At 40.7% G+C, this 20,312-nt stretch overlaps 1 protein-coding gene across 1 annotated transcript in view; it reads left to right on the top strand.

Moving 5' to 3' along the window:
* The window catches only part of NMS (neuromedin S), a 44,619-nt gene that overhangs the window by 10,559 nt on the left and 13,748 nt on the right, over window positions 1–20,312 (top strand). Inside the window, exons 2-5 of the mRNA XM_057309245.1 lie at window positions 1,802–1,986; window positions 5,851–6,051; window positions 7,234–7,470; window positions 17,256–17,313. Of these exons, the coding sequence (XP_057165228.1) occupies window positions 17,310–17,313 (4 nt within the window). The 5' untranslated portion in view covers window positions 1,802–1,986; window positions 5,851–6,051; window positions 7,234–7,470; window positions 17,256–17,309. The remainder of the gene's footprint in view (window positions 1–1,801; window positions 1,987–5,850; window positions 6,052–7,233; window positions 7,471–17,255; window positions 17,314–20,312) is intronic.

Raw genomic sequence — 20,312 nt, 5'->3', positions numbered from 1 at the left:
ATAAGAGGCAGACACGGATGTCGGTGATACCCTAGCTCCTAGTAAAAGTGAAGAAGAATGTCTAAAGAGGGTGTACTACTCCCAACTCTCTATTGAGACCACTCTCTCAAAGACCGCTAATAACCAAATTAACTCATTTACAGACATTTATCAGATGCTTACTATGTGCCAGGTATTGCACAAGTGCTGGAGATCCATAGATGAATAATAATAGTAATCATAGCAAACATTTGTATAGTGACTACTATATGCAAGCACTGTTCTTCAAACTGCACATAGCAACCTATTAGTGGGCCACAAAATCAATTTAGTGCTTCAGAACCATCATTTAAAAGAACAGAAGAGAATTGAAATAACAGAGTGGTTCCCTCATATTAAGATTGTAGGGCTTAGGGCCAGCTTCCCCAAGATGGGTCACTTTGGCATGAACATTATTTTGAGTTAAAAGCAATCAAAACCCAGCAGATTCAGGAAAAGCTCTTTATCTCCCCATTTACTGCCTGCTAGTACAAGGAAGAGGCTATCAATAGAGATTCTTCTTTACCTAAGAAACTTACCTGCATAACAGGGCCCCTGTGTTTTCCAAACATCTCCTTCCTGCTAATGGTCTTTCTCCCTTTGTATCCTCAGACCCCTACCCCTCTCCTCAGCTCATGTAAGTGTCATGTTGCCTCATTGTCTTTGGAATTTCCATGTCTGTGTGGATTCCTGGTGTGTGCACTATTAAATTTGACTTTTTCCTGTTAATCTGTGTCAAGTCAACTTGATTCTTAGTCCAGGTAGAAGGGTCTTGAAGGGCAGAGGAAATTCTTCCTCCTCAACAACAGTAAGAATTTTCATAAAACTTTTATTTCATATACATATACACTCACACATCTATGCCCAGTGGATCACAATATAAAATGTATTTCCTATTTTTTTTGGTCAAAACAGTTTTAAAGCCACTGATCTAGAACATTATTACTAGAAGCATTAATATGTATTACTTATGGATTCAATTTTCAAACATACATAAGGCTACTCAGAATTTTAATTTTCTTTTATGTAAGTTGGTTAGTTGTCTTTTGGTTGGTTGGGTTTTTTGGGGGGGTTTTCCATTTCATCTAAGTTTTCAAATTTATTTGCATGAAGTTATACATAGTATCTTATCTTGTTTTAATATCTGTGGAATCTACGTTAATGTCTCTCTTTTCATTCCTGATATTGATCATTTGTGTTTTCTTTCTTTTTTTCTTGCCCAGTTTTGCTAATGTTTATAATTTATTATTAATTTCTAAAAATGTGTTGATTTATTGATATCAATTTACTGATCTCTGTTGCATGCCTGCTTTCTTTTTTTTTTTTTCTTTTTTTTTTTTTTTAAAGGTATGTTCACTTAAAATCTTTTTTTTTTTTTTAAAGATTTTATTTATTTATTCGACAAAGAGAGAGACAGCCAGCGAGAGAGGGAACACAAGCAGGGGGAGTGGGAGAGGAAGAAGCAGGCTCATAGCGGAGGAGCCTGATGTGGGGCTCGATCCCATCACACCGGGATCACGCCCTGAGCCAAAGGCAGACGCTTAACCGCTGTGCCACCCAGGTGCCCCGCATGCCTGCTTTCTATTTTGATTTCCACTTTTATATTTTTTCTTATCTTTTTATCTATTTGCTGTTCTTTTTAAGATAGAAGCTTAGATCATTTATTTTCAACCTTTCTCTTTTCTAATATTTACATTTAAAGCTGTAAATATCCCTCTAAGTACAACTTTGTTTACATTCTATAAGTTTTTTTTTTTTTATATTTTATTTATTTATTTGACAGAGATAGAGACAGCCAGCGAGAGAGGGAACACAGCAGGGGGAGTGGGAGAGGAAGAAGAAGGCTCCCAGCGGAGGAGCCTGATGTGGGGCTTGATCCCATAACGCCGGGATCACGCCCTGAGCCGAAGGCAGATGCTTAACCGCTGTGCCACCCAGGTGCCCCTACATTCTATAAGTTTTGGACATGTAAGTATTCCAGGTCATAATGAGACCGGGAAACAGAAAGACTCCATAAAAACCTGCTCTTTGCTCCTTTTCCTGCTTCTATTCTTGCTAGGACCTGCACCTTCACTTTACACATGCCTCATCATGTAAACAGTGTATGTCCTCTTTGTAAGGGACAAGGAGTTAATGATTTCTATAGAATAGATAACATCTAAGGAAGGGCCAGGTGGGAATGCCTGGACAAAAGCCATCATACGTGTATTCAAGACCACCGGGTGCTAGACATCTCAATGCCAAGGCCCCCTGTCCCTAAGGAGTAACACTCGGGCCCCTGTTTTTTATTCTAACCAGCTTCTAGATGCCTTAGAGGACACATAAACCAGGCTACAATCCTCAGTAAAAAGCCCCATACCCCGAACAAAGATCAGACTCATGCTCCTTTCTTTTCCAAGTCTCTTGGAGTTCCATCTATATCTGCTGTCTCTGTATGTTCAGTAAACTCTGCTCTCACTTCCTGTTGACTCGAGTTGGATTTCCACCCTCAGTGAAGCCAAGGACCCTCTTGTCCGGTCCTGCAAGATGCTTGTTGTTTGATCTTGAGTATGGCAGCATAATTTTGTGACCATCCGAACAATATTCACACAATTTCCCAAATCATTTTTTAGTTAAAAAATATCTAACAAAACATGTTTTGGCATTGAATCTTATGAAATGGCTTTGATCAGGGGAGTGTGGGGTGACCCAATCAGGTGGAGGCCAGTAGCATGGTTAGTGAAAGAATTCATCCAAGGCAGAACCAAGTAGGTAGAAGTATATTGAATACACTGTAAGGGAGCAGTGGGCAGGACAGCAAAGAAGAGACTATCTGCCAGAAAGCGGGGGGGGGGGGGGGGGGTTGTAGTTATGGGAGGGAGTGAGGAGATATGGAAACGTATGGAATTTTACTTTTTTGGTAACTATGCCCAGTTGTAAGTAACCCATTGGTCAGCTAGGGCCTATGGCTATTTTGAGGTGGGTCACGGAATGAACCTGTTTGCATTCAGCTTAGTGGTCACTGCGGGCCCTGTTACCCTACCCAGGTTTCCACTGCTCAAGCCTGCTGCTTAAAAGTAGCCTCTACAAAGAGCACATTTTGATTCTTCCCTGCTTCTATAAAATCTATTCTCAAACACTTTTAAAATATGAACTATTAAGTTTTGCTTCTTTTTAACCTCTTAGAGCAAATAAGGACATGACAATGATCCTCTTTTGTCTTAATTAATAAAACTCAATGTATTTAAACTTTCCAGAAAATTAAATGCTAAATATTATAGTCAGGGCAAAACATTATTAAGATAACCCATTGGAATTACATACATTTTTATATAAAAGTTTACTTTCACAGTAACAGTTTCTGAAGTCCAGTCACATCTGTAAGAACAGCTTTTTATTTTTTTTTTAGATTTATTTATTTGAGAGAGGGAATGTGCACTCATGAGTAGGGGGAGGGGCAGAGGGAGAGAGAATCCTTAAGCAGATTCCCTGCTGAGTGCGGAGCCTGCCATGGGCCTGGATCCTAGCGCCCTGAGATTGTGATCTGAGCCAAAATCAAGAGTCAGGTGCTTAACCAACTGAGCCACCCAAGCACCCCTGTAAGAACAGTTTTATTATGCAAAACAATCCGTTTACCCAGAGGGGTGGGAGACAAACAAGATGCTTTCTTCTTTTCTTCTTGTGATGTCTCTTACCCACTGCTAGAAGGGCCTGCGTTCTCAGGGCTAAGCACTAGAATTACATTAGCGCTGAGAGAAAAAGGCAAGCCCTGGAGACTCAAAATTTATAATATGAAAAGAGTGCAGAATAGGATTATTAGCAAATGGAATGTGGAGCTGGTCTGTTTTGCCTCCATAATTCTGAGTCATTATTTCACGTTTGGAATGCCCTGTAAAGAATAATTTTACCTCCTGATAAAGATAATAGAGAATAGTCAGAAGAAAGGCAGGCAGGGACAAGGGGTGCCCCATCCTAAGAGGAAATCACCCTTAAAAGGAAAAAGACCCCGTCCTGTTAGTCTGCACCACCCTGAAAGAAGCTTGCCACCCTTTCCCACGTGACAGCTACCACACAGGTAGAGGAGTATGTGGACAAAAACCTGATTGGGTGACAGACGATGGAGGGTTAATCAGATTAAAACAGCCCGCCAACAATCTCATAAAAACCCTAGAGTTAGAAACTCTAACGGCAGCCCTCTCGGGTCCCCTCCCTCTTCAGGAACCTTCTACTATCACTCAGTACACTTTGCACTGCTGCCCACCACTCTTCATCTGGTCTTCCTCTTCATTCTTCGAAGCTCGGGCACTAAAGGAAATCCTGAAACATAGACATCACTTACTCAAGGCACCAGTAGCATAAAAACTGGCCCAGTTAATTGCAATACACAATTTTTAGGAAGGAGCAGGACATGGTCTTGGTTGTTGGCAGTAAGAGAATTTGCTTCAGAAGACAACATTTTGCAGTCCCTTGATTCAGCAATTCCATATCTAGGGATTTGGCATAAGGAAATAACTATTTATGTGTGTAAAGATTTAACTATAAGGATGTCCATAATAATGTGGCTTAGAATTCTATAAAAACTGCAAAAAGCCTAGGTATTCTCAATTAGGTAATAGAAGTTTATTATATTGGAATATGATAAAGCCAAAAATGATGCTTCCAATGAATATTTCATGATATAGAAAACATTCATACTATATTTTAAAGAAAAAATATTATATAGATGTAATTCAATTTTTATTTTTTTTAAAAGGGCACATGGTATATTATACACTATATGCATTGATAAAATACCAGAAGGGATAGATACCTGATGTTGACAGTGGTTATCTCTTAGAATGGGGATTGTAGGTGATTATATTTTCTTTTGGCTTCTCTGCAGCTTAAAATAACTTCTAAAAAAAAAGTACCTGCCTTCTGTTTGTGATATTGGAAAACAGAAGCTATTCCTTTATAAATTGCCTTAGAGCAATTGAGAGATGAATGAATATGGACCCTTGCTGTGAGAATTTCCAGATATCTGACATTAAGTGACATTTTAAAAATGTTTAATTCCTTTTTTTTTTTTTCTTTTAGAGAGAGAGCGAGCACACGCACGATCGGGGGGAGGAGCAGAGAGAGAGGGACAAACAGACTGTGCTGAGCACAGAGCCCAGTGTGGGGCTCAGTCTCATTACCCTGAGATTATGACCTGAGCCGAAACCAAGAGTGGACGCGTAATTGACTGAGCCACCCAGGCAAACCAAGCGTTTAATTCTTTTTGGATTACCTTGTCTGTAGGCCTAAATAGGAAGGTATTTGACAGAATGTTAACCATGATTACAGTTATGGAAGGTGGAAAAATCTGGATATTTCCATCAGAGTTCAATCAGAGCAGCACACCAGTAGGAGTGATAGAGCATATGGGATTTATTATAGGGATTTGGTCTTACACAATTGTGGGAGCTAATTAAAGAGCTTATATACAGAGGTTGCCTCCGTATCCGGAGCTGGGCCTGATGTCAGTAGGGAAGCCAGTCAGGAAAGAAAGGGCATGAAATGAGAGAGAACAGAGACAAACTTGAACCTGCAAGGATGAACTAAAACCCATATCAGGGGCGCCTGGGTGGCAGAGTCGTTAGGCGTCTGCCTTCGGCTCAGGGCATGATCCCAGCGTTCTGGGATCGAGCCCCACATCAGGCTTCTCCGCTGGGAGCTTACTTCTTCCTCTTCCACTCCCCCTGCTTGTGTTCCCTCTCTTGCTGGCTGTCTCTCTCTGTCAAATAAATAAATAAAATCTTAAAAAAAAAATTAAAAAATGAAAAAAATAAAACCCATATCAGCCTCTCACTGCCTTCATTCTTCTGACTTCAGTGATGACCTGGAGAAGATACTTGTGCCCGTTGTCACAAAGCTGATGTGCACCTGGCAGGATGTAGACCGCCCAGAAGCCTGAGCAGGAATGTAGCTGGAGCTGGAAGAGCCGTGGATCTGGCTGCTGCCTCACACCAAGGTGGGGGCAGATGTGCAGTCTCAGTCATGGTCTGCAACCACACTGGACTCTTCACAAACCAGGTAGAGACACACAGTTGACCCTGGAACAACATGAGTTTGAAGTGCATGGGTCCACCTACACGTGGAATTTTTTTACAGTACAGAACTGTAAATGTATTTTCTCTTCCTTACGAGTTTCTTAATAACATTTTCTTTTATCTAGCTTCCTTTACTGCAAGAATACAGTATATAATACACATGGCATACAAAATATGTGTTAACCAATGGTTTATGTTATCAGTAATGCTTCTGATCAATAGTAGGCTATTAGTAACGTTTTGGGGGAGTCAAAAATTATATGTGGATTTTTGACCACATGGGAGGTGTGTCAATGTCCCTGCTGTGTTCAAGGGTCAACTGGTACACCCAAATGGAGCAGAAGTACACTTCTGAGTATAAATAAACATGGCTTCTGCTTCACTTCGAGCCCCACAGAAGACTGTCCTGTGCCACACAGGAAAGGGAAGTCTAGCCACATAGCTGAACCAAGTTGATAGAGTACAAGCTACCATGGCCTCTATTTGCTACTAACCCACTGGAGGACCATAAACAAGTTGTCTATCCTGTATGGATCTCCAAACCTCTCCAATATAATTAAAAACAAACAAACAACAAACAAAAAACCCAACACTAGCCCCTTTTTGCTTTGTACATATGTGTGTGTGTGTGTGTGTGTGTGTGTGTGTGTGTGTGTGTGTGTGTGTGTGTAAAGATAAGAAAGACTTGACATAAAATTATTGGGTGAATGTTAGGATTAATTTTAGATCATCATCTTAAGTTTATGTTCACTGTTCTCTGACATAGACCTTCCTACTGTTAAGCCAACTATTAAAATGCATAAAATATTAAGATTCTATAGACAGAAGCACATGTATATAAGCTGAGAATAGCTCATAAGGGTATGTCAATATTCCTAACAAGCAAATGAGTACCTTGAGGTTTTCTCCCCAGTGGAAAACAATGATAACATGTCTCTTATCTGTGTGCTGAAACAATAACTCACAACTATCTCCTACACCAAGCTGCAAATTTATAGCAGGAAGACTGTCTTTTATAGTAATGCTGCCCACTGAGCCTAAATGCTACCTGTTGTCATGTGTTGAGTCACTGCTATGTGTCATGCTCTGGCCAAATGGCTTTAATACATAATATTTAATTTTCTCACTAACTCTGCAAGATAAGTATTCATATTTCTATTTACAGATGAAATAATGAAGCCTCAGAAAAGTTAAGTGATTTCCCCAAGGCCACAAAACTCCTAAGTTGTATAGTTGAAATTTGGACAGTTCTGCTTGGTGCCCAAACCTAGGATTTGTCTTCGGGGCTCAAGTGTGGTCCACACACCAGCAGCACCGGCATTTGAGAGCTGTTGGAAATGTGGAATCTTAGGTCCTACCCAGACCTACTGAATCAAAATCTACAGTCCAACAAGATCAGCAGGTAATCTGCATGCACCTTAAAGTTTGAGAAGCACTGTTATGCATACAGTACTATTCTGCACCACAAAATGGTGTTGGGAGATCAAATACTCTTCTATTCAGTGTTGAAACGAATTATTTACTAGGCTTGATAGGAAGGTGGCTTTGTTGGTTTTCAGTGATTAACCTAAAGCTTCCAGAACAGCATCTATTTCCCCTGTGTGCTCAGAGTAGCGTACCTATTACACAAATTTATGTTGGGCTTACATGATTGAAGGTTCCATGGACATAGGCATCATGGTGATTGAATTTCCTTTTAGAGAGCTGTCTGTGATCTTTTTCTTACCTGTTAATATGATGGATTATCTAAGAACATGCAAATGGAACTGGTCACTAGAAAAAAAATTGGTCAAAGAAGATAAAGCCCAACTCAAGAAATTATTTAACCCACCATCCCTCCAATCCCAAAGTCCTGAGGGTGTTTGCATTTTAAAAGAGGAGCTTGGAAATCAAATGATATATAACACTTTGATTATTTGCTGCAGCATATATTTTTTGAGAAGATGGATACATATTCTTTGTGTCCTTTGCTTGCCTCCATTAGCTCCAGGCTCCACACTTTATTTGTCATTAGAGCAATAGGATCAGCGATTGGCACCTCTCTTCTCAAAGTTTAAGAGTAGCCTAAGAGTAGAAGGTCCATTTAGTTTGCTACTGTGGAATAGTTACCAAAGGAAGTTATTTTCATAACCAACCAAGTTATTTTACATAACCAACACAGATCATGCCAACTTTAGTACAAGGAGCACATTTCTAACTAATATCTGTACAGTCCTCCAGGCTCTAGCCCACCCCACCTTTCCAGCCTCGCTTCCTTGGTTCAGCATTTCCTTGTCATTTTCCTTTTCATCCTGGCAGCACCAGCCCAAATGAACCCTCTACACTGTACTAATTTCCAAGGCTTGCTTCTGATTCTCTTTTCACCTGAAATGTCTTCTCTCCCACGTTTCCTCTTGCCCCAGACCTACTCATTCTTCATGTCAAGTGTCAGCCATGACACAACATCTTTCTTAGTACCTGTTGGCTAGAAGCTCTAAACCCCAAAAGGTTTCTTTTCTCTCTAGTGGGACACTTACCACTTTATATCTTTACATAATATTTATCTGAGACTTTCCCTGTCCTGGTAGACTGTAAATACCCTGAAAGAAGGATCCTTGTCTTAGTCTTTAAGCATTCCCCACAAATGCCTCATAGAATACCTGCCGCCTCAGTCCTCAGTACATAGTTCCTTTCTTCCTTTCTGGCTGATGACGTTAACACCGGTCACGTGCTTAATTAGCATCTGTATACCCTCTTCATCGAAATGACTCTTCAAATACTTGGCCCATTTTCTAACTGGATGTTTTTTTTTATTGTTGAGTTTTAAGTGTTCTATGTATATGTTAGTTCTTTTGTTATAGTCTCACAGATTCCTGAGGCTCTGCTCATTTTTTTTTTCAGTCTATTTTCTTTCTGTTGTTCTGATTGGGTAATTTCTATTGTTGTATTTTTCAGTTCACTGATTCTTTCCTTTTTCCCCTCCATCCATTGAGTTTTCAATTTTGGTTATCACATTTTTCAGTTCTAAAATTTCTATTTGCCTCCTGTATATATCTTCTATTTCTTTTTTGAGACTTTCTATTTCTTTCTTGGGACTCTGTTTTTTCCATTTGTTTCAAGTGTGTTAACTACTATTAATTCATAGCATATATATTAATTTGTATTTGGATATAAATTCCCATCTGTTCTGTTATAAATACGTTCTCTCTGACATGGCTTATCTTTAAACTTAATTTATGACATATTTAACATATAGGTATTTAACATTTTTATAATATAAATACTTTATGCTGTCTTTTTAAAAAAGATTTATTTATTTATTATTTTTTTAAAATTGTATTTATTTATTTGACACAGAGAGAGAGAGAGAGAGAGCACAAGCAGGGGAGTGGCAGGCAGAGGGAGAAGCAGGCTCCCCGCTGAGCAGGGAGCCTGATGTGGGGCTGGATCCCAGGACCCTGAGGTCATGACCCAAGCTGAAGGCAGATGCTTAACTGACTGAGCCACCCAGGCGCCCGATTTATTTATTTATTTTAGAGAGAGAAAGAGAGAATGCATGAGTGGAGGAAGGGGCAGAGGGAGAGGGAGAAGGGAATCAGGCTCCCCGCTGAGCAGGGAGCCCAACTCCGGGCTCTATCTCCTGACCAGGAGATCATGACCTGAATCAAAACCAAGAGTCAAAACCAGCGAGGCACCTCATCTGCTGTCTTTATAAAGAAATCATCTTTCTCTTAAATAATATTATGACATACTTCCTTCCAGTTGTTTTAAAATTTTGAATTTCACATTTAGATATTTAGCTTCCCTGGAGTTCACTTTGATATGGTGTCAGGAAGTATACATCTAATTTTTTTCCATGTAGAGAGCTGAGCAAGGCCAAACCACAAGTGCTGGTATAGGTAAGAGGACTGGTGAGAATGGTGACCTCACTTAGCTTGGGTTACTTTCTCTCTTCTTTACTACTGAGCCAGTCAACAACTAGGACAAAGGATCACAGGAGGTTAAGGGCATGCTTTTGAGGAAACAGCTCTCCAAAATCTCCTTTGTCAGTGTGGAAGTGCATCTGAATATTGGGGGGGGGGGGTGTCTCAGCAGACTGTGGGGAGAGAAAAGTGCCAGAGGCTACAGAATCATGGCAGCCTGCCTTTTAGATCATCTCGGAGTTTGAGAGGGCTTTGGTGGTGGGTGTCACATCAACACGTAAGGAGGACCGTGTGATCTCATAAAGATATTGGTACAATGCATACCTTCTATTCCATTTCTAATTGGGCCTCCTTGAGATTTTGGTGCCATGAGACAACACCCAGCTCCATTCATTGACCAGTCCTTCCCCATGACTGGTAACATTTCCCACACCAAATACCCCTAAAATCCAATGTCTCTCTGTGAATATAATAGCTAATATAATAGCTAATATAATTGTATAATATAATACAATCGCTAATGTTTATGTAAAACAGACAACTTCAAATTTTGGCCATCTTGATTTTGGTTTGTGGATTCTAAATGTCCAAAGTCCAAATGGTTTAGAGCTGAAGTGAAAGAAAACTAAATCCTCATTTTCCTTTTGATGACACATTCCAGTTTTTAAAGATTCATAACACCATCCAGAGCCTCTTTATACAGATGCCTAATGGTATGACATGGGCTTAGGACTTGGATTTGTGCCTTCTGATAAATACAGTGGTGTCAGATATTATAGCCAGGTAATTATAATTGCAATAATTCTGTCGCCTTCCCACAGTAGGGAACTAAGTCAGTCCCTGAATTGGTCAGCAAACTCTCCACAAAGAAAATTATTAACATGAGAAGTGGAGGAATAAATATGTGGTTATAGTTCAGTTTAATTTCCTGTGAACCGATTGCCTCCTTGTTAGAGGTCAATATGTGCCTCAATGCCCTCTGGGAAGCATGCTGCTATGGTGTCAGGATGGATAATAAAGACAGAATCCTGAGGAAGAATATCGCTACACGGTATTAATATATGGCTCTGGGATGAAAAAAAAATGAGCTTGTGACATCTGACTAATAGGGAGATGAAGCATGGTGAGAATTATTCATACTGGGTCATAAAATGGAAAGGCCAGAATGCCCACCGAGCAGAGCAGCCAGCAATATTCGGGTGTTGTTTGCATACTGCTTCTCTAAATGACAAATTGTAGTCATCAAAGTCTTCTTGAAACTTTCCATTCACCAGGGCTGCTTAGGCAAGTGCACAAATGATATTTTTACATGTACAGATGGCTGTGCATAGATCATATGGACGGCAGCAGCTGTGACGGGGCCGGGCTGTGGCACGGATCACCCAAGACAGTTCACGTGGCTTCCAGGGAGTTCTCTATTACTCATTTATTTGGGGGCATAAGATTTATCTTTGTAATAAGATTTATCTTGTTTTTCAAGAACCAATATACAAATACCTTTGCATGTCCTGAGCATCTCTAAGGTGATGGAGAGGGGAGAGTCCAGGATCATGCTGGCTAGAGAGAGTGCAGAAAGAGCCCAAAATGGGCTGAGAATGAGCTGTTGAGCAAACGAGAAAATGCCTCGTTCTGCTGAACTGAGATTCTCAACCTAGAGTCTGAACCCATAGGTAGGAGTTCTCAAACTCAGATTGGTGCAAAATCCCTTGGAAAGTTTGATTACGATGCAGATTCCTGGCCCCACACCTAAGGATTCAGGTTCAGAGTCTAGAATGGGACCCAGAAACCTGTGTATCCCAGGCGTTTCTGAAGCATGTGGTCTGGAGACTATATTCAGAGGAAACCCTCTACTGCTCATGGATGGGTGGTTGTGGTGGGGGTTCATGAAAAAGGATTGTGGAAAAGAATCATGCACCTGAACCCCCCAAAACAGTATGAAAACTTAGACATCCAGATGTGCCTGTGCATTTTTCAGAGTTGAAAATCCATACCTTCCCTCACATATTCGGAAGGACCCATGTCCCCTCAGTAGTTATCCACCATGATAGCACACAGTCTCCACAAAGCTAATGATCGGATCTCTATTTCCACAGAAGGTATTTAACTTCTCTCCACCTTCAACCTCAGAGGACTTTCCCAAACCCATCCAGCATCTCACAGAATTATGAACATATTTGGCCCTGAGAGGGTTCTGGTCAGAGAATGGCCAGGTCTCTGTGACTCTGTTGTAACTATTGGGAATGTGATTCAAAGGGACATCCTACTGAGATGGACAGGCAGCTTGTCTCTGCAAACAAAGATAGCAGTGCAGTTCTGTGCACCAGACCGCCTTGCTAATGGCTTCCAAAGATAGCCAGAGGAGCATGGAGCTCCCCTAGGAGCTGGTTCTCCTCAGTCAGGGTCTGGGAAAGGACCCTCAGAGCCAAAGTTCTGGTTAGAAAGTGGTCTTTCCAGTCCTCTGGCTTCAGTTCCAGAGCCCCCTCCACGGCTCCTTGAGCTTCTAGAACCTTCCTCTCCTGTCCCTAAGGCTATGTAAAACTGCGAAGAACAGCCCACAGTTACACAGGGCATCCCCATTGACCATACTAACCTTAAGTGTGCCCTTAGGCTTTTTTTTCATTTACCACATGACTTCTCAAGCATTTTTTAATGTTAATTTACATGAATTATTCTTTCAAACTCTGTTTAAACAAGATAAAAGAATCTTAGAGTTATTATTATTATTTTCTTACCTTTGCATCAATGACAGATGAGAGAAGTGTCCATAACCCTCTTCTGACTTAGGAGACTCACAGATATGTATGCCTTTCAGAAAAACATGTTTTTAAATAAGCCACACATTTTTAAATAAGACCGATGAGGATTACCACCTTCCTGGAAGCTACAGTTACCTCCACAAGCCATAGCAACAATCCCGAAATTCAGATGTTTTATTACTCCTGAGTTAGAAATAACGTTGACAAGTGTAGTTAAAGACATCAAAGAATATGTCTTTGTGTTTTCGTTTTGTTTTGTTTGTTTCAGCCAGAAGATCTATTTTCTTAACTAACAGATTTCTCTTACCCGCAATTAGAAGGGTCTGTTATTTCAGGACTTTGATTTCCTTTACTTAGCACTGTGAGAAATAATGCAGACCTGCTTTATTAATATATTTAAAAACTTAAAATATAGGGGCACCTGGGTGGTTCAGTCAGTTAAGCATCTGCCTTCGGATCCGGTCATGATCCCAGGCTCCTGGGATAGAGTCCGGCATCCATCGGGGTCCCTGCTCAGGGGGTGTCGGCTTCTCCTTCTGCTCCTCCCCCCACTCATGCTGGCACTGTCTCTCTCTCAAATAAATAAACAAAATCTTTTTAAAAACCTTAAAACATAGAGCAGGAAAAGGTAGAAAGAGAATTTAACAAATTAGATACGAAGCGTGTGCGGCTTACCCTTTCTAGCTCCCAGCTTCTTCCCGCCAGCCTCCAGTTAAGTAACTTAGCCTTTTCTTTACATAGAAGAAAAGGTTCCTCATCATGTGACCTGCTTAAATTACTTCCTACCACCTCCAGATCTGTGTGTCTTTACCTCCCTCCCTCCTGTTTCATGGGTAGAAGACCCATCCCTCCTCTTGGCATGTGATTATATCCCTCTCGATTACTCCATGACTATGGCTCCTCAGTTTCCTTTCTCTTCCCTGTCTCCCCCACTTCCTCTCCTCTGCCTATCTACATGTTCACATCTCTCTCACCCTGAATTTATTATAAAGCCTCCCGCGTTCCCAAGCCCTTCACCTTCTGTCCTGCCTGAAAGCCTGATCTGTATCTGCCTCGTCTGCACACCCTCAACCCAGCCCCTACCAGTGCTGCTCACCAGTGACACCCTAACCCCTAAATCCACTTCTCTCCTGCAAGGTGCTTTCCCTGACAATTGCTTCTTGGCTTCTGCTCAAGTACTGATATTCACCAGGGTCTCATGTTCCTTCACTCTCTTCATTCTCCCGAAGTGATCTCATTTTCTCTGTGACATTAGCCACCACACACGTGCTCCTGATGATAAATCTATACACGTGACTTCAGTTTCCTTCTTAAGCATGAGCCACTCATCTCCAGCTATGTCCTGGACACCTCCATTTGCGTCCTCCACAGGCACATATCCCACACATCAACCCACTGTTTTCTGTCCATTCCCAGTCTCTGGGAAGACGGACACTCTCCGCTCTTGCGTCACAGGCCTGACCCCTTGGAGGAGAGATAGTTGTGGCATCTTTTGGAAGTTCTTTTCTTTCTTTTCCTTTAGCCTCTGGTTCTTTCTTTTCCTTTAGCCTCCAGATAATCATCCCCAATTCTTGCCAATTCTCCGGTTAAAATGTCTGAGTCCGCCCTTTCCTTTCTGTTCCTGCCGACACTACCTTGGGTCTGGTCCTCATTATTTTTCCCCTGCAGATGCTTCCTAGTAGATTTCCACGTAAGCTTTCTCATGTAAGCTTCTTTCTGTAGCCAAAGCTGGGTCAGATCCCAACACCCCCTACCTTTAATCCGTGATGATTTCCTGATACATACACAATACATCCCACTCCTGAAATGGCATATCGGCTCTCCAGTACAGCATTCCACGTCTCTAACCAGTGTGATTCTCTCCCTCTCCCTTCCCTTCTGATGGCAGAAGTGAGGCCAAGTTCTAACATCAGCAGTACCCAGCTGGCAGTAGGTACTCCATTTGCAGATGAGGAGAGTAAGCTTATAAAAATGACACCATTCATTTCCTACTCTCTTTACAAGCCTGCAACCTGACAACCTGTTTCTATTTCACCCTTCCTCTGTTTCCCTTAACATCTTTGTCATTGTCATAAGAACCTTCCAAAAGATGCCACAACTATCTCTCCTCCTACTCTACCTATCAACCATACTTCTGTCCCAGCCTCTGGAAACACCAAACCTTACTTTTGTCTGATGTTTTCCCACCTATGTACCTTTCATATGGCTACTCCCCCTCTTCTGCCTGCTCTGCTTGGCAGACTCACTTGGCCTTCAAAACCCCTGTCGAAGCCAGCTCCACTGTAGTCTTCCCTGCTTCCACTGCAGTGGATGCACTTCTCTCGTGCTCTTAAGGAATTATTGATGTGTTTGCCTTTCCCACTACAGCATGACCTTGGGCTCAGAGATTCTTTCTTACTCATCTTCCTATCCCTGGTGCCTAGCATATAGCTGGAGCTCAGTAAGTGTATAAAGAAATGAGTGAGTGAGTGAGTGAGTGAGTGAATGACTATCATTGTTCCACGTGCTGTGGACAGACTAGGCAGTGGAATGAACTAATAAATGGTGAGCTTGAGAGGAAGAGGCAGTTTCAGGTTGCTCAACGTTCTAAGCAAGAGTCATCCCTTCTTTCCCACTCTGGTAATCCTCCCTTCTCCTCCAGCTCCTGAATCATCAGGCTAGATGGACCCTTGTGCCTGCCCACAGCAAATTGATTTATCCCACCCACCCACCCCAGTCACCTGTCCAGAAGGCACAGGCTGAGGAAGCCTCTAGAGCCAGTGCCTACGTCATGGTCAGATCCACTGTTCCGATCTCCTGAGGCTGCCTTGGGGCATGTGGGCTGCTTGTTTATGTTTTCTTGTGTTCAGTCATTTTAATTGGCCCCCATGAAGCCCCTCCTTCTTATTCAAATTTGTCCTTATATAGAACTCCACTCAACATAAGCCATTCTCTTTTCTATTGATTGCCATTCCTATTTACTCTTTCTTGCTTGCTAAATTACTGATTCTCATCTATACTCTTCCTTTATTTAGTCTCTATTTCTAAACACTAGCAATTACTCTTCTCTGTTAAATGTTTCCCATCCAATACCCCTGAACCTTCCCCTTTGTGTTTGCTAGAGATTCTTTCTTGCTTCCCTCCTGTGCCTCCACTTCAAAGAGAGTCTTTATATTCCCATTTCATCCTAGTCTCTGCCTGCTTAGACATGATTCTTGATTTTTCATCCTTTCATAGCCCTGAGAGCTTTCCTTTCAATAAGTTATTCATTCATTCATTCATTCATTCATTCATTCATTCATCTAATACATATTGAGTGTTGAGTCACTTAATTTTTGTATTGAATCAGCATCTAACTAGAAAAAGAAGAAATCACTCTAGGTATCGTAATTTAGAGAATTGCTTACAAAAGTGCTGGAAAGAGTAGAATGGCTAAAGTTAAAAACATTAACCATAGCAAGTGTTGACAATGATGTGGAGCACCTGGAATGCTCATGTGCTGCCGGTAGGAATGTAAAATAATACAACTATGGAAAACTATTTTGCTCTTTCTTTTTTCTTTCTTTTGTTTTTTCCTTCTTTCTTTCTAACTTTACTGTTTTTAAAGAGCGAGACTTACAACTACCCTATAATCCAATCATTCCAACCTTAGGTATTTCCCTAAGAGAAATGAAATCAGGTATTCATCCACAGACTTGTACACAAATGATCACAGCAGCTTTATTTGTAATAGCTCAAAACTGGAAACAAAAGTCCATCAAAAGGTGAATGAAGGGGCATTTGGGTGGCTCAGTCTGTTCAGTGTCTGACTCTTGATTTTTGCTCAGGTCATGATCTCAGGGTCATGAGATCGAGCCTTATGTGGGGCTCGTGATGGGTGTGGAGCCTGCTTAAGATTTTCTCTCTCGCTCTCCCTCTGCCCCCACCTCTGCAGGTACATGCTTGCTCTCTCTAAAAAAAATAAAATAAAATAAATTGGTGAACGAAAACACAAATTGTGATACATATATACAATAGAATACTATACAGCAATAAAAAAGGAATGAACGATTAAATATGCAACATGGCTCAGTTTAATTATGCTGATTAAAAGAAATTAAATTAAAGAAAGAAGTACATACTGTATGAATCCATTTATATAAAATTCTAGAAAAGGCAAGCTATGATGACAGCAGATCTGTCATCTGGGGGAAGAAGAGGGAGAGATTACAAAGGAGCATGAGGAATTTTTGGAGCATGAGAAATAACGTGTTATTTTTATTGTGATGATGGGATCACATACTTACATTAAAGTTTATCTGATTATACAGTTCTAATACATGTGATATAGCTCAAAAAAAGTGTAAATAAATAATCTCAAAAGGAGGCTGGAATTGAAAAGTGGTGACATTACCCAGAGATTAGCAACTGCAGAGAGGCCCCATCTATCCCTAGGGGTGGAGGAATATAAGGGAAAATGGTGTTCACAGAGCCCATGTTTCTTGGCCACTAGGACAAATGGGATCTCTACTAGAACTGCTGTTTCAATTACCACCTCTGCTTCTCTGCAGGAAGCCAGGAGCACACACTCTCGTTACACTGCAGGACCTGGGGAGTGTGAAGTCATGTGTAAGTGCTGCTGCTTGTGGAGCGACTGTGGAGCCCGGGAGAGCTGCCTCTGCTGGAGGCATCACTCAAACCAGAAAGAAAATGGCTCTCCCTTCCGTCTTCCAAACTCCTCCCATCCTCTTCTCCCATTGACAGAAATTAAAGGAAAGAGGCTGGGAAGAGAGTTTATTTTGTAGGTTTCTAATTCTTCATGATCAGAGGGGAAATAAGGAAAGGTGTTTATGGAGCTGAAGGCCAACAGACAAGTAACTAGCCCAACTGTTGATATATTACTCTGGGCAGAGGAAAATATACAGTAAGAAGAGCCACGGTTCTTTCTTTCACAGAGCTGGTCTGTTAGCATATCGCAGTTCTCCTGGGGTTACTCGGCTCTCCCATCCGCTGCCCTCACTAAGTAGCCCACCATAAGAGCAGATGCAAAGGCCAGGAGAAAAGCACAGGATATAGGCTCAGAAGCTGGTGGGGACAGTGCTAGCAGATGTGGGAGGCTGGCTTTTTCTGTCACCAAACAGCTTTTTGGGGATTTAACAGCCAGCCTCTTGAACCTGTCACCACTCTCTGTGAAACCCTGCTAGGGATAGAAGCCCTCAGACATTAATCCGCATACATGCATCTTCGCTTGCTCTAGAATCAGAGGGTTCTTGAAGGACGTTGGATGCCACTGCAGAACTCAGAAAGTTATGCTTTGAACACAGAAACTTATAATCAATTTTGAAATGATGTTTTTAAAATATCCTATAGATTGAAGTTCAGTTCTTTAAAAGCCTGCTGAGTTTTTTGTTTCTGTTTTTTTTGTAATAACCATTTACAAATCAGGAGCTAATTTGATGTGGGAAGGAAGAGGAATCCTCAGTGTAATTCTCAGCATTCAGTTCTGTTTCAAATGGTGTGGGAGCTTCACATGGTGAGCTCATGTATTTTTAAAAAAGATATTAAATTGGCTTGGCACTGACAAATCCACTGGTCACAGCCTTTTCAATAATGCCTAACAAAGGAAACACTTTGGAGAAATAAATGTAATGAAATAAAAAAAGAAGTTGCTCTTTCATATATGTAAGTTCAAATATTTAAATATAAACCCATATATTCATAATAGTGTTTGGAGTTTATTACATTTTTAAAATTTAGTTTTACTTATACAGGTAATTCACAGATAGCCAATGCAATAATTCAAAAGTACAGATAATGTAAAAGGCTTTTTTTAAAGATTATTTATTTATTTATTTATTTGACAGAGAGAGAGAGAGAGAGAGCACAAGCAGGTGGAGTAGCAGGCAGAAGGAGAGGAAGCAGCAGCTTCCCTGATGAGCAAGGAGCCTGATGCAGAGCTCAATGTGGGGCTCGATCCCAGAACCCTGGGATCATGACCTGAGCTGAAGGCAATTGCTTAACCTACTGAACCACCCAGGTACCCCAATATAAAAGGTTTTTATGACCCCCTCACAGTCCCATTTCTCCAGAACCGCTGCTATTTGTGCATCTGTGTGACATCCTAACCCTTTTTCTCTGTGCTACCTACATATGCACTCATGGAATTGCATGGGATATTTTGAAAAAACTTGTACGGAAGTGGAGATCTGTAGATTGCAAAATTGGCTGTATACTTTTCAGCTCCGTTCATTAAGAGATGGAGTTTTTTTTCCCCCACCCCTTGAATCCAGCTAGCTTTGTGACTTGCTTTGACCAATATAATGCAGAAGTGATGTTGTGTTAGTTCCAAACCTATAGGCCTCATAGTTTCTACTCTCACTGCCTTGGAACTCTGAAACCAGCATGGAAACAAACCTGGACTAGCCATCTGGAGACCAGAAGACCGCATAGAAAGAGGTCGCAGACACCCCAGTCTATTTACCAGATGAATGTAAATATCTAAGTGAGCCCACCTGAGATTAGCTGAGCCCCGCCCAAACCGTAAGAATTACCCAGTTGAGTCCAGCCCAAATTACTGACCTGCATAATTTTGAGCTAAATAAATGGTTGCTTTAAACAACTAATTGTGGGGACTGGTTGTATTATGAGCAGAAGCAAACTGATACTAGACTGTATAGTGTATAGTATATACTTTTTTCTTTACTCACTATGTTATAAAGAGTTTGACTTGTCAATGCATAAAGATCCATCTTCTTCTTTTTAAGAGTTACATGAATTTTCATATTATGGATATTCTACAGTTTAATATTTTCTCTATGCCAGACATTTAGGTTGTGCCTGCCTGCATCCTTCCTTCTCTCTGTCTCCCCTCTTTTACTGTATTATAAGTATCTCTATAGTTGTATATTTCCCCTACTCTGTCTTTTCTCTGCTAATATGGGTTATCTTTTTGATAGACATTTTTTAAATTTGGTAAAATGTATCAATCTTTTCTTTAGTAGCTTCCCTATTCTGAATTTTGCTCAAGAGCAATTTTCTAACCATGCATATACTCTATTTCTTTGTAATACAGAATTTTATGTAAGTATCTATGTGTATGTGTGGGTGTGGTAGGTTTAATTCATTAATTCTCTGAAATTTATTTGAATTTATGGTGTGAAATAGTGAATATTTTTGTCAACTGGATAGCCAAATGTTCTAAACATCATTTAGAGTAGTTCATCATCTTGCACTGATCTGGGAGATACCACCCCCACTCTGTATTTAGACGATCTGCTTCAAGATTCTATTCCATTCCATTGATCTATTTATTTGCCTGTTACGAGATCAGTAACAAAATGACCACTACAATGTAACAATTACTACTACTTATAGTAGTTTTGACAGTGGCAAAAGTATCTTTCTTTTTTTCAAAAATGTCTTGAATATTCTTCAATATTTTCTCTCTCAAAATAATTTCAGAGTCAGTTTTAAACCATGAAAAAGTCATTTTGGAATTTTAATAAGGCTTACATTAACTTTATACATTAATTTGCCATCAGTTGAACTTTTAACAACATTGACTCTTGACAATGATCATGATATGCCTTTTCACTTATTTCCTGTGTCCTTCGGTAAAATTTTATAGT

This window comes from Ursus arctos, unplaced genomic scaffold (assembly GCF_023065955.2).
Source record: "Ursus arctos isolate Adak ecotype North America unplaced genomic scaffold, UrsArc2.0 scaffold_8, whole genome shotgun sequence".
In the NCBI taxonomy this organism is placed as follows: Eukaryota; Metazoa; Chordata; class Mammalia; order Carnivora; family Ursidae; genus Ursus; species Ursus arctos.
This window is presented reverse-complemented; position numbering and strand designations above follow the sequence as displayed.